General features: G+C 55.3%; 1 protein-coding gene across 2 annotated transcripts in view; it reads left to right on the top strand.

Moving 5' to 3' along the window:
* The window catches only part of LOC137317341 (single-stranded DNA-binding protein, mitochondrial), a 45,525-nt gene extending 32,584 nt beyond the window's left edge, over positions 1-12,941 (top strand). The window contains exons 4-5 of one of the 2 annotated variants that reach the window (XM_067980754.1): positions 7,722-7,797; positions 12,724-12,941. In XM_067980754.1, the coding sequence (XP_067836855.1) occupies positions 7,722-7,797; positions 12,724-12,727 (80 nt within the window). In that variant the 3' untranslated portion in view covers positions 12,728-12,941. The remainder of the gene's footprint in view (positions 1-7,721; positions 7,798-12,723) is intronic. The other variant, XM_067980755.1, reaches the window with a different exon arrangement.
* The last annotated feature ends 316 nt before the right edge of the window (positions 12,942-13,257 follow it).

The raw sequence follows: 13,257 nt of genomic DNA, 5'->3' as shown, positions 1-13,257 counted from the left end.
AATAATCTCTGGATTACTACCTGAGCCACGTGCAAATCAGAGAGTTAAATGCGTAGCTCAGAGAGTGGTGTGTGGGGGAGACAGGGGTTTCGATTCATGGGGCACTGGCACCAGTACTGGGGAAAGAGGGAGCTGTTCCATTGGGTGGGGCTCCACTGAAACCAGGCTGGGACCAGTGTCCCGGCGAATCAAATAACATGGGCGATTGATAGGGCTTTAAACTGAAAAAGGGGGCGGGGGGTTCAGGTAAAGGTAAATTTATAAGTCGAATCAAGGGAAATGGGGATCGGGCAGGAAAGTGGAGTTGAGGTCGAAGATCAGCCTTGATCTGATTGAATGGTGGAGCAGGCACAAGGGGCCATGTGGCCTACTCCTGCTCCTATTTCTTATGTTCTGAAGGGAAAAGTCAAGGCTGTAGTCAAAGGTAAAAACAAGCAGAGTGTGTCAGGAAGGGACAGAGAGTTTAACAAAGGTAACAGGGCATTACTGACTAAGATCACATCAGGGAAAAATAGTAAAAGTTTAAAATTAAAGGCGCTGTATCTGAATGCATGGAGCATTCTCGTAACAAGAGAGCTGAATTAATGGCACAAATAGAGATAAATGGGTTTAATCTCGTCGCCATTACAGAGATGTGGTTGCAGGGTGACCAAGGTTGGGAACGAAATATTCCAGAGTACTTGCCTTTTAGAAAAGGTAGGCAAAGTGGAAAAGGAGTAGTGAAAGTAAACGTGGGTCCATCATAGACAGGAGAAATTATAACGGGGAATCAGGAAATGGCAGAGACGTTAAACAAATATTTTGTATCTGTCTTCACAGTAGAAGACACAAAAAGCATTCCAGAAATAGTGGGGAACCAAGGGTCTAATGAGAGTGAGGAACTTAAAGTAATTAATATTAGTAAAGAAAAGATACTGGAGAAATTAATGGGACTAAAAGCCGATAAATCCCCTGGACCTGATGGCCTACATCCAAGGGTTCTAAAAGAGGTGGGTGCAGAGATAGTGGATGCATTGATTGTGATCTTCCAAAATTCCCTAGATTCTAGAACGGTCCCAGTGGATTGGAAGGTAGCAAATGTAACCCCGCTATTCAAGAAAGGAGGGAGAGAGAAAACAGGGAACTACAGGCCAGTTAGCCTGACATCAGTCGTCAGGAAAATGCTGGAATCCATTATTAAGGAAGTGGTAACAGGGCACTTAGAAAATCATAATATGATTAGGCAGAGTCAACATAGTTTTATGAAAGGGAAATCGTGTTTGACAAATCTATGAGAGTTTTTTGAGGATGTATCTAGCAGGGTAGATAAAGGGGAATCAGTGGATATGGTATATTTGGATTATCAAAAGGCATTCGATAAGGTGCCACAGGAAAGGTTGTTACACAAGATAAGGGCTCATGGGGTTGGGGATAATATATTAGCATGGAGAGAGGATTGGTTAACGGACAGAAAACAGAGAGTAGGGATAAACGGGTCATTCTCAGGTTGGCAGGTTGTAACTAGTCGGGTGCCGCAAGGATCAGTGCTTGGGCCTCAGCTATTTACAATCTATATTAATGACTTGATGAAGGGATCGAGTGTAATGTATCCAAGTTTGCTGATGATACAAAGCTAGGTGGAGAGTAAGCTGTGAGGAGGACACAGAGTCTGCAAAGGGATATAGACAGGTTAAGTGAGTGGGCAAGAAGGTGGCAGATGGAGTATAATGTGGGGAAATGTGAGGTTATTCACTTTGGTAGGAAGAATAGAAAAACAGGATATTTTTTAAAAGGTGAGAGACTAAGAATTGTTGGTGTTCAGAGGGATTTGGGTGTCCTTGTACGAGAAACACAGGAAGTTAACCTGCAGGTACAGCAAGCAATTAGGAAAGCAAATGGTATGTTGGCCTTTATTGCAGGGGGTTGGAGTACAAGAGTAAGGAAGTCTTACTACAATTGTACAGGGCTTTGGTGAGACCTCACCTGGAGTACTGTGTACAGTTTTGGTCTCCTTATCTAAGGAAGGATATACTTGCCTTAGAGGCGGTGCAATGAAGGTTCACTAGATTGATTCCTGGGATGAGAGGGTTGTCCTATGAGGAGAGATTGAGTAGAATGGGTCTATACTCTCTGGAGTTTAGAAGAATGAGAGGTGATCTCAATGAAACATGTAAAATTCTTAGAGGGCATGACAGGGTAGAGGCTGAGAGGCTGTTTCCCCTCGCTGGAGAGTCTAGAACCAGGGATAAGGGGTTGGCCATTTAGGACCAAAATGATGAAAAATGTCTTCCCTGAGGGATGTGAATCATTGGAATTCTCTACCCCAGAGGGCTGTGGATGCTGAGTCATTGAATATATTCAAGGCTGAGATCGACAGATTCCTGGACTCGAGGGGAATCAAGGGATATGGGGATCGGGCGGGAAAGTGGAGTTGAGGTCAAAGATCAGCCGTGACCTAATTGAATGGTGGAACAGGTTCGAGGGGCCGAATGGCCTACTCCTGCTCCTATTTCTTATGTTCTTACGTACTATATCATATTCCATGTGGCGACTTGTGCCTGCAACCATGCATTTACGCATACGCACTCGAAACCGATCTTAGACTGCCTCACATTTCTCCTCTGTCTGGTCCCTCCTGTTCCTGAACTATTCTTTATTCTATTGTTGTTCGACTCTCCCAGTCCTCTGTGCACCTTGGTTTCTCCTCTTTGATGCTTCATACTGGTTCCCGTCCCCCTGCCAAATTAGTTTAAACCCTCCCCCACAGCACGAGTGAACCTCCCCGCGAGGACATTGGTCCCGGCCCTGTTGAGGTGCAACATTCCATCTTGAACAGATCCCACCTCCCCCAGAACTGGTCCCAATGCCCCAGGAATCTGAAACCCTCCCTCCTGCACCATCTCTCCAGCATTAACCTGCCTGATCTTCCTATTCCTGTACTCACTATCCCGTGACACTGGGAGTAATCCAGAGATCACTACCTTTGAGCTCCTGCTTTTTAATCTCCTCCCTCGCTCCTGAAACTCTGACCGCAGGACCTCGACCCTCTTCCTTCCAATGTCATTGGTTCCCTCGTGGACCACGACTTCTGGCTGTTCCCCTCCCCCTCACAGAATGTTCTGCACCCTCTCCGTGATGTCCTTTACCCTGGTACCAGGGAGGTAACACACCATGTGGGACTCACCTCGACGGTTACAGAAACTCCCTGTCTGTCCCCCTGATTATCGAATCCCCGATGCCGACTGCATCTCTACACTTCACTGTGCCCCCCGTGCAGTCCTCTGTCCCACGATGCAGTGGGTTCACTCTGGACTGCGCTGCCACAAGTTACCGTCACTCACACTGAACACCCATCCATTCAGTACAGAAAACCTGTTAGTGAGTGCCACACTCTGGAAAGATTCCTGCACTCCCTACCCTGCCGAATGGCCACCCACACTCTGGAAAGATTCCTGCACTCCCTACCCTGCCGAATGGCCACCCACACTCTGGAAAGATTCCTGCACTCCCTACCCTGCCGAATGGCCACCCACACTCTGGAAAGATTCCTGCACTCCCTACTCTGCCGAATGGCCACCCACACTCTGGGAAGATTCCTGCACTCCCTACTCTGCCGAATGGCCACCCACACTCTGGGAAGATTCCTGCACTCATAGAAACATAGAAAATAGGAGCAAGAGTAGGCCATTCGGCCCTCGGGCCTGCTCCGCCATTCAAAATGATCATGGCTGATCGTCTAACTCAGTACCCTGTTCCCGCTTTTTCCCCATATCCCTTGATCCCTTTAGCATTAAGAAATATATCTATCTCCTTCTTGAATACATCTAATGACTTGGCCTCCACTGCCTTCTGTGGTAGAGAATTCCACAGGTTCACCACCCTCTGAGTGAAGAAATTTCTCCTCATCTCGGTTCTAAATGGCATACCCCGTATCCTGAGACTGTGACCCCTGGTTCTGGACTCCCCAGACATTGGGAACATCCTCCCTACATCTAGTCTGTCTAGTCCTGTTAGAATTTTATATGTTTCGATGAGATCACCTCTCATTCTTCTAAACTCCAGTGAATATCGGCCGAGTCGACCCAATTTCTCCTCATACGTCAGTCCTGCCATCCCAGGAATCAGTCTGGTAAACCTTCGTTGCACTCCCTCCATGGCAAGGACATCCTTCCTCAGATAAGGAGACCAAAACTGCACACAATACTCCAGGTGTGGTCTCACCAAGGCCCTGTATAACTGCAGTAAGACATCCCTGCTCCTGTACTCAAATCCTCTTGCAATGAAGGTCAACATACCATTCGCCTTCCGAACTGCTTGCTGCACCTGAATGCTCACTTTCAGCGACTGGTGTACAAGGACACCCAGGTCTCGTTGCACCTCCCCTTTTCCCAATCGATCACCATTCAGATAATAATCTGTCTTTGTGTTTTTACAACCAAAGTGGATAACCTCACATTTATCCATGTTCTACTGCATCTGCCATGTTCTTGCCCACTCACCCAACTTGTCTAAATCACATTGGAGCCTCTTTGCATCCCTACCCTGCCTCTTCCTACCCTGCCGAATGGCCACCCACACTCTGGGAAGATTCCTGCACTCCCTACCCTGCCGAATGGCCACCCACACTCTGGGAAGATTCCTGCCTCTTCCAACCCACTCACTGCCCTCCTCAGCTCTCTGTGGCTGTGGGGTGACCACCTCCTGGACCGTGTGATCCAGGAAATTCTCAACCTCCCGTACGCTCTGCAGCGACTCCTCAAACCCTGAAACCCTGACCGCGAGCTCGAGCAGCTGGAGACACTTCCTGTACACCCTGGTTATCCAGGACACATAGAATCATAGAACGGTTACAGAATCATTGCATGGTTACAGCATGGAAGGAGGCCATTTGGCCCATCGAGCCTGTGCTGGCTCTTTGTAAGAGCAATCCAGCTAGTCCCACTCCCCCGCCCTTTCCCCGTAGCCCTGCAAATTTTTCCCCTTCAAGTACTTATCCAGTTCCCTTTTGAAGGCCATGATTGAATCTGCCTCCACCACCCCCTCAGGCAGTGCATTCCAGATCCTAACCACTCACTGAGTAAAAAAGATTTTCCTCATGTCACCTTTGGTTCTTTTGCCAATCACCTTAAATCTATGTCCTCTGGTCCTTGACCCTTCCACCAATGGGAGCAGTTTCTCTCTATCTACTCTGTCTGGACCCTTCATGATTTTGAATACCTCGATCAAATCTCCTCGCAACCGTCTCTGTTCCAAGGAGAACAAGCCCAGCTTCTCCAGTCTATCCATGTAACTGAAGTCCCTCATCCCTGGAATCATTCTAGTAAATCTCTTCTGCACCCTCTCTAAGGCCTTCACATCTTTCCTAAAATGCGGTGCCCAGAACTGGACACAATACTCCAGTTGTGGCCGAACCAGTGTTTTATAAAGGTTCATCATGACTTCCTTGCTTTTGTACTCGATGCCTCTATTTATAAAGCCCAGGATCCTGTATGCTTTTTTAACCACTTTCTCAACCTGCCCTGCCACCTTCAATGATTTGTGTACATATACCACCAGATCTTTCTGTTCCTGTACCCCCTTTAGAATTGTACATTTAGTTTATATTGCCTCTCCTCGTTCTTCCTGCCAAAATGTATTACTTCCCACTTCTCTGCGTTAAATTTCATCTGCCATGTGTCCGCCCATTCCACCAGCCTGTCCATATCCTCTTGAAGTCTATCACTGCATTAGTCTATCACTACCCTCCTCACTGCTTACTACACTTCCAAGCTTTGCATCTGCAAATTTTGAAATTATGCCCTGTACACCCAAGTCATTAATATGTATCAAGAAAAGCAGTGGTCCCAGCACCGACCCCTGGGGAACACCACTGTACACCTCCCTCCAGTCCGAAAAACAACCGTTCACCACAACTCTCTGTTTCCTGTCACTTAGCCAATTTTGTATCCCTGCCACTGCCCCCTTTATTCCATGGGCTTCAACTTTGCTGACAAGTCCATTAAGCAGCATTTTATCAAACGACTTTTGAAAGTCCATATACACCACATCAACCACATTGCCCTCATCGACCCTCTCTGTTACCTCATCAAAAAACTTAATTGAGTTAGTTAAAGACGATTTGCCTTTAACAAATCCGTGCTGGCTTTCCTTAATTAATCCACACTTGTCCAAGTGACTGTTAATTCTGTCCTGGATTATCGTTTCTAAAAGTTTCCCCACCACTGAGGTTAAACTGACTGGCCTGTAGTTGCTGGGTTTATCCTTACACCCTTTTTTGAACAGGAGTGTAACATTTGCAATTCTCCAGTCCACTGGCACCACCCCCGTATCTAAGGATGTTTGGAAGATTATGGCCAGAACCTCCGCAATTTCCACCCTTACTTCCCTCAGCAACCTGGGATGCATCCCATCCGGACCGGGTGATTTATCTACTTTAATTACAACTAGCCTTTCTAGTACCTCCTCTATCAATTTTAGCCCATCCAGTGTCTCAACTACCTCCTCTTACTGTGACTCTGGCAGCATCTTCTTCCTTGGTAAAGACAGATGCAAAGTACTCATTTAGTACCTCAGCCATGCCCTCTGCCTCCATGAGTAGATCTCCTTTTTGGTCCCTAATCGTTCCCTCCCACCTCTTACTACCCGTTTACTATTTATATGCCTATTGAAGACTTTTGGATTCCCTTTTGTGTTGGCTGCCAGTCTATTCCCATACTCTCTCTTTGCCCCTCTGAACTTTCTATATTCAGCCTGGTTCTCACTTGTATTATCAACCTGACATTTGTCATATGTCCCCTTTTTCTGCTTCATCTTACTCTCTATCTCTTTCATCACCCAGGGAGCTCTGGCTTTAGTTGCCCTACCTTTCCCTCTCGTGGGAATGTACCTAGACTGTACCCGAACCATCTCCTCTTTAAAGGCTGCCTATTGTTTGATCACAGTTTTGCCTGCCAATCTTTGATTCCAGTTTACCCGGGCCAGATCCGTTCTCATCCCACTGAAACTGGCCCTCCTCCAATTGAGTATTTTTTCTCTAGATTGCTCCTTGTTCTTTTCCATAACTATTCTAAACCTTATCATATTATGATCACTGTTCCCTAAATGATCCCCCCCCACTGACACTTGCTCCACTTGACCCACCTCATTCCCCAGAACCAGATCCAGCAATGCCTCCTTCCTCGTTGGGTTGGAAACATACTGAACAAGAAAGTTCTCCTGAACACACTTCAGAAATTCCTCCCCCTCTCTGCCCTTTACACTATTACTTTCCCAGTCTATATTAGGATAGTTGAAGTCCCCCATTATCACAACACTATAGTTCTTGCACCTCTCTGCAATTTCCCTGCAAATTTGCTCCTCTATCTCCTTCCCACTAGTTGGTGGCCTATAGGATTCACCCAGTAGTGTAATGGCACCTCTATTGTTTCTTAACTCCAACCAAATAAATTCTGTCCTTGACCCCTCCAGGACATCCTCTCTCTCCAGCACTGCAATATTCTCCTTAATCAATACTGCCACCCACCTCCTTTCTTTCCTTCCCTCTCTTTCCTGAACACCTTGTACCCAGGAATATTTAGTATCCAATCCTGACTTATTGAGCCAGGTCTCCGTTATCGCCATGACATCATTTTCCCATGTGGCTATTTGTGCCTACAGTTCACCAACCTTATTTACCACACTTCGTGTGTTTACACACATGCACTGTAAACCAGTCTTAGATCTTCTCGTATTCTCTCTTACAGTTCTGGTCACCACATTACAGGAAGGATGTGATTGGACTAGAGAGGATACAGAGGAGATTTACGAGGATGTTGCCAGGTCTGGAGAATTTTAGCTATGAGGAAAGATTGGATAGGCTGGGGTTGTTTTCTTTGGAACAGAGGAGGCTGAGGGGAGATTTAATTGAGGTGTATAAAATTATGAGGGGCCCCAGACAGAGTGGATAGGAAGGACCTATTTCCCTTAGCAGAGAGGTCAATAAACAGGGGCATAGATTTAAAGTAATTGGTAGAAGGATTAGCGGGGAGTTGAGAATTTTTTTCACCCAGAGGGTGGTGGGGGTCTGGAACTCACTGCCTGAGAGGGTGGGAGAGGCAGAAACCCTCAACTCATTTAAAAAGTACCTGGATGTGCACCTGAAGTGCTGTAACCTGCAGGGCTACGGACCAAGTGTGGGAAAGTGGGATTAGGCTGGGTGGCTCTTTCTTGGGTGGCACGGACACGATGGGCCAAATGGCCTCATTCTGTGCCATAAGTTTGGATGATTCTCCTAGTCTGATCCCACTGTACTATTTCTTGCTGTATTGCTGTCCGTCTCTCCCAGTCTTTTGTGCCCCTTGTTTCTCCTTTCCAATGCTACATCCTGGTGCCCATACCCCTGCCAAATTAGTTTAAACCCTCCCCCATTAGACTAGTGAACCTCCCCGCGAGGATATTGGTCCCGGCCCTGTTGAGGTGCAACCCGTCCATCTTGAACAGATCCCTCTTGCCCCAGAACTGGTCCCAATGCCCCAGGAATCTGAAACCCTCCCTCCTGCACCATCTCTCCAGCATTAACCTGCCTGATCTTCCTATTCCTGTACTCACTATCCCGTGACACTGGGAGTAATCCAGAGATCACTACCTTTGAGCTCCTGCTTTTTAATCTCCTCCCTCGCTCCTGAAACTCTGACCGCAGGACCTCGACCCTCTTCCTTCCAATGTCGTTGGTTCCCTCGTGGACCACGACTTCTGGCTGTTCCCCTCCCCCTCACAGAATGTTCTGCACCCTCTCCGTGATGTCCTTTACCCTGGTACCAGGGAGGTAACACACCATGTGGGACTCACCTCGACGGTGACAGAAACTCCCTGTCTGTCCCCCTGATTATCGAATCCCCGATGCCGACTGCATCTCTACACTTCACTGTGCCCCCCGTGCAGTCCTCTGTCCCACGATGCCATGTTCACGACAGCACTCCGTCACTGGTATTCAATGCCACACACCTGGAAGATTCCTGCACTGCCTGCCTCTTCCTGCACTTTCCGATGGCCCCACTTGCTATCCTGAACTCTGTGACTGTGGGGTGACCACCTCCTGGAACGGACGATCCAGGAAACCTTCAGCCTCCCTCATGCTCTGCAGGGACTCCAGCCGCCCCTCAAGCTCAGAAACCCTCAACTTGAGCTCGAACAACTGGACACGTGGCCCTGCCCTCCAGGTCACATGAAACATCCTGAAGATCCCACATGGTGCGCCTCGTCTCCCCGCCCCTCACCCCCGCGCCTCGTTTCCCGCCCCTCCCCCCCGCGCCTCGTCTCCCCGCCCCTCCCCCCCCGCGCCTCGTCTCCCCGCCCCTCCCCCCCCGCGCCTCGTCTCCCCGCCCCTCCCCCCCGCGCGTCGTCTCCCCGCCCCTCCCCCCCGCGCGTCGTCTCCCCGCCCCTCCCCCCCGCGCCTCGTCTCCCCGCCCCTCCCCCCTCGCGCCTCGTCTCCCCGCCCCTCCCCCCCGCGCCTCGTCTCCCCGCCCCTCCCCCCCGCGCCTCGTCTCCCCGCCCCTCCCCCCCGCGCCTCGTCTCCCCGCCCCTCCCCCCCCCCGCGCCTCGTCTCCCCGCCCCTCCCCCCCCCCGCGCCTCGTCTCCCCGCCCCTCCCCCCCCCCGCGCCTCGTCTCCCCGCCCCTCCCCCCCCCCGCGCCTCGTCTCCCCGCCCCTCCCCCCCCCGCGCCTCGTCTCCCCGCCCCTCCCCCCCCCGCGCCTCGTATCCCCGACCCTCCCCCCCCCGCGCCTCCTTCTCTCCCCCGCCCCCCGCGCCTCCTTCTCTCCCCCGCCCCCCGCGCCTCCTTCTCTCCCCCGCCCCCCGCGCCTCCTTCTCTCCCCCGCCCCCCGCGCCTCCTTCTCTCCCCCGCCCCCCGCGCCTCCTTCTCTCCCCCGCCCCCCGCCCCTCCTTCTCTCCCCCGCCCCCCGCCCCTCCTTCTCTCCCCCGCCCCCCGCCCCTCCTTCTCTCCCCCGCCCCTCCTTCTCTCCCCCGCCCCTCCTTCTCTCCCCCGCCCCTCCTTCTCTCCCCCGCCCCTTCTTCTCTCCCCCGCCCCTTCTTCTCTCCCCCGCCCCTTCTTCTCTCCCCCGCCCCTTCTTCTCTCCCCCGCCCCTTCTTCTCTCCCCCGCCCCTCCTTCTCTCCCCCGCCCCTCCTTCTCTCCCCCGCCCCTCCTTCTCTCCCCCGCCCCTCCTTCTCTCCCCCGCCCCTCCTTCTCTCCCCCGCCCCTCCTTCTCTCCCCCGCCCCTCCTTCTCTCCCCCGCCCCTCCTTCTCTCCCCCGCCCCTCCTTCTCTCCCCCGCCCCTCCTTCTCTCCCCCGCCCCTCCTTCTCTCCCCCGCCCCTCCTTCTCTCCCCCGCCCCTCCTTCTCTCCCCCGCCCCTCCTTCTCTCCCCCGCCCCTCCTTCTCTCCCCCGCCCCTCCTTCTCTCCCCCGCCCCTCCTTCTCTCCCCCGCCCCCCCTTCTCTCCCCCGCCCCTCCTTCTCTCCCCCGCCCCTCCTTCTCTCCCCCGCCCCTCCTTCTCTCCCCCGCCCCTCCTTCTCTCCCCCGCCCCTCCTTCTCTCCCCCGCCCCTCCTTCTCTCCCCCGCCCCTCCTTCTCTCCCCCGCCCCTCCTTCTCTCCCCCGCCCCTCCTTCTCTCCCCCGCCCCTCCTTCTCTCCCCCGCCCCTCCTTCTCTCCCCCGCCCCTCCTTCTCTCCCCCGCCCCTCCTTCTCTCCCCCGCCCCTCCTTCTCTCCCCCGCCCCTCCTTCTCTCCCCCGCCCCTCCTTCTCTCCCCCGCCCCTCCTTCTCTCCCCCGCCCCTCCTTCTCTCCCCCGCCCCTCCTTCTCTCCCCCGCCCCTCCTTCTCTCCCCCGCCCCTCCTTCTCTCCCCCGCCCCTCCTTCTCTCCCCCGCCCCTCCTTCTCTCCCCCGCCCCTCCTTCTCTCCCCCGCCCCTCCTTCTCTCCCCCGCCCCTCCTTCTCTCCCCCGCCCCTCCTTCTCTCCCCCGCCCCTCCTTCTCTCCCCCGCCCCTCCTTCTCTCCCCCGCCCCTCCTTCTCTCCCCCGCCCCTCCTTCTCTCCCCCGCCCCTCCTTCTCTCCCCCGCCCCTCCTTCTCTCCCCCGCCCCTCCTTCTCTCCCCCGCCCCTCCTTCTCTCCCCCGCCCCTCCTTCTCTCTCCTTCTCTCCCCCGCCCCTCCTTCTCTCTCCCCCCCCCCCCCGCCCCTCCTTCTCTCTCCCCCCCCCCCCCCGCGCCCCCTTCTCTCTCCCCCCCCCCCCCCCGCGCCCCCTTCTCTCTCACCCCCCCCCCGCGCCCCCTTCCCCCTTCTCTCTCCCCCCTCCCCCTTCTCTCTCCCCCCCCCCCGCGCCCCCTTCTCTCTCTCTCCCCCCCCGCGCCCCCTTCTCTCTCCCCCCCCGCGCCCCCTTCTCTCTCCCCCCCACCCCCGCGCCCCCTTCTCTCTCCCCCCCCCCCCGCGCCCCCTTCTCTCTCCCCCCTCCCCCGCGCCCCCTTCTCTCTCCCCCCTCCCCCGCGCCCCCTTCTCTCTCCCCCCTCCCCCGCGCCCCCTTCTCTCTCCCCCCCCCCCCCCCCCCGCGCCCCCTTCTCTCTCCCCCCCCCCCCCCCCCGCGCCCCCTTCTCTCTCCCCCCCCCCCCCCCCCCCGCCCTTCTCTCTCCCCCCCCCCCCCCCCGCGCCCCCTTCTCTCTCCCCCCCCCCCCCCGCGCCCCCTTCTCTCTCCCCCCCCCCGCGCCCCCTTCTCTCTCCCCCCCCCCCCGCGCCCCCTTCTCTCTCCCCCCCCCCCCGCGCCCCCTTCTCTCTTCCCCCCCCCGCGCCCCCTTCTCTCTCCCCCCCCCCCGCGCCCCCTTCTCTCTCCCCCCCCCCCGCGCCCCCTTCTCTCTCCCCCCCCCCCCCGCGCCCCCTTCTCTCTCCCCCCCCCCGCACCCCCTTCTCTCTCCCCCCCCCCCCCCCCCCCCCGCGCCCCCTTCTCTCTCCCCCCCCCCCCCGCGCCCCCTTCTCTCTCCCCCCTCCCCCGCGCCCCCTTCTCTCTCCCCCCTCCCCCGCGCCCCCTTCTCTCTCCCCCCTCCCCCGCGCCCCCTTCTCTCTCCCCCCCCCCCCGCGCCCCCTTCTCTCTCCCCCCCCCCCCGCGCCCCCTTCTCTCTCCCCCCCCCCCCGCGCCCCCTTCTCTCTTCCCCCCCCCCCCCCCGCGCCCCCTTCTCCCCCCCCCCCCCGCGCCCCCTTCTCACCCCCCCCCCCCCGCGCCCCCTTCTCTCCCCCCCCCCCCCCCCGCGCCCCCTTCTCTCCCCCCCCCCCCCCCCCGCGCCCCCTTCTCTCTCCCCCCCCCCCGCGCCCCCTTCTCTCTCCCCCCCCCCCCCGCGCCCCCTTCTCTCTCCCCCCCCCCCCCCGCGCCCCCTTCTCTCTCCCCCCCCCCCCCCGCGCCCCCTTCTCTCTCCCCCCCCCGCGCCCCCTTCTCTCTCCCCCCCCCGCGCCCCCTTCTCTCCCCCCCCGCGCCCCCTTCTCTCTCCCCCCCCGCGCCCCCCCGCCAGCATAGGCGAGAGCTGCAGTTTAAAGATTTCCTCTTTCATTACCCAGGCAATGATAGACACCCCCTGAAGGTTGGGGAGGTGGGACCTGCCCACAAGGGGGGGTCGAAGATGTGAAATGATTGAAGGCGACAAGTTTAGAAAAGACCCAAAGATGAATCAGTAATAAATTGTCCTGCTATTCGTCAAATTACCCGACTTAACCAATTGTCATTTTTTTCTCTTTACAGATAATATAATATTTTTAAGTGACTCCGTTAAAGAGAAGATCTAGTCCAATTCCTCTCCTCGGGCCCCTCCTCCACATGGGCTGTCTTTGATCATTTTCTATCTCCCTGTTTCTTTCTTTTGATTGGGATATTACCTGCTCACCAGATCATGTGATTTTGATATTTTGATCGTTGTTTGATGTGCAGAGATTGTAATAAATCAATGGTTGCTCACAGAACCCTCTCCTGTGTCTATTCTCAGAATATTTCTGGATCATTGTTGTGCTTCACAGTTGTTATCAAAAGAAGAGAAAAGGCTCAGGAACACTCTCCCGTGTCAGTCAGGACTCACTGTCCGCACTCTCACCACCGACTCAGGAGGTCATGGGTTCAAGTTTCACTCGAAAGACTTGAGCCCATAATCACAGCTCACACTGCCATGCAGTACCGAGGGAGCGCTGCACTGTCGGAGGGTCAGTACCGAGGGAGCGCTGCACTGTCGGAGGGTCAGTACTGAGGGAGCGCTGCACTGTCGGAGGGTCAGTACTGAGGGAG

This window comes from Heptranchias perlo, unplaced genomic scaffold, assembly GCF_035084215.1.
Source record: "Heptranchias perlo isolate sHepPer1 unplaced genomic scaffold, sHepPer1.hap1 HAP1_SCAFFOLD_614, whole genome shotgun sequence".
Taxonomy (NCBI): Eukaryota; Metazoa; Chordata; class Chondrichthyes; order Hexanchiformes; family Hexanchidae; genus Heptranchias; species Heptranchias perlo.
The sequence above is the reverse complement of the archived record's forward strand: the minus strand, read 5'-3'. Positions and strand labels throughout refer to the sequence as shown.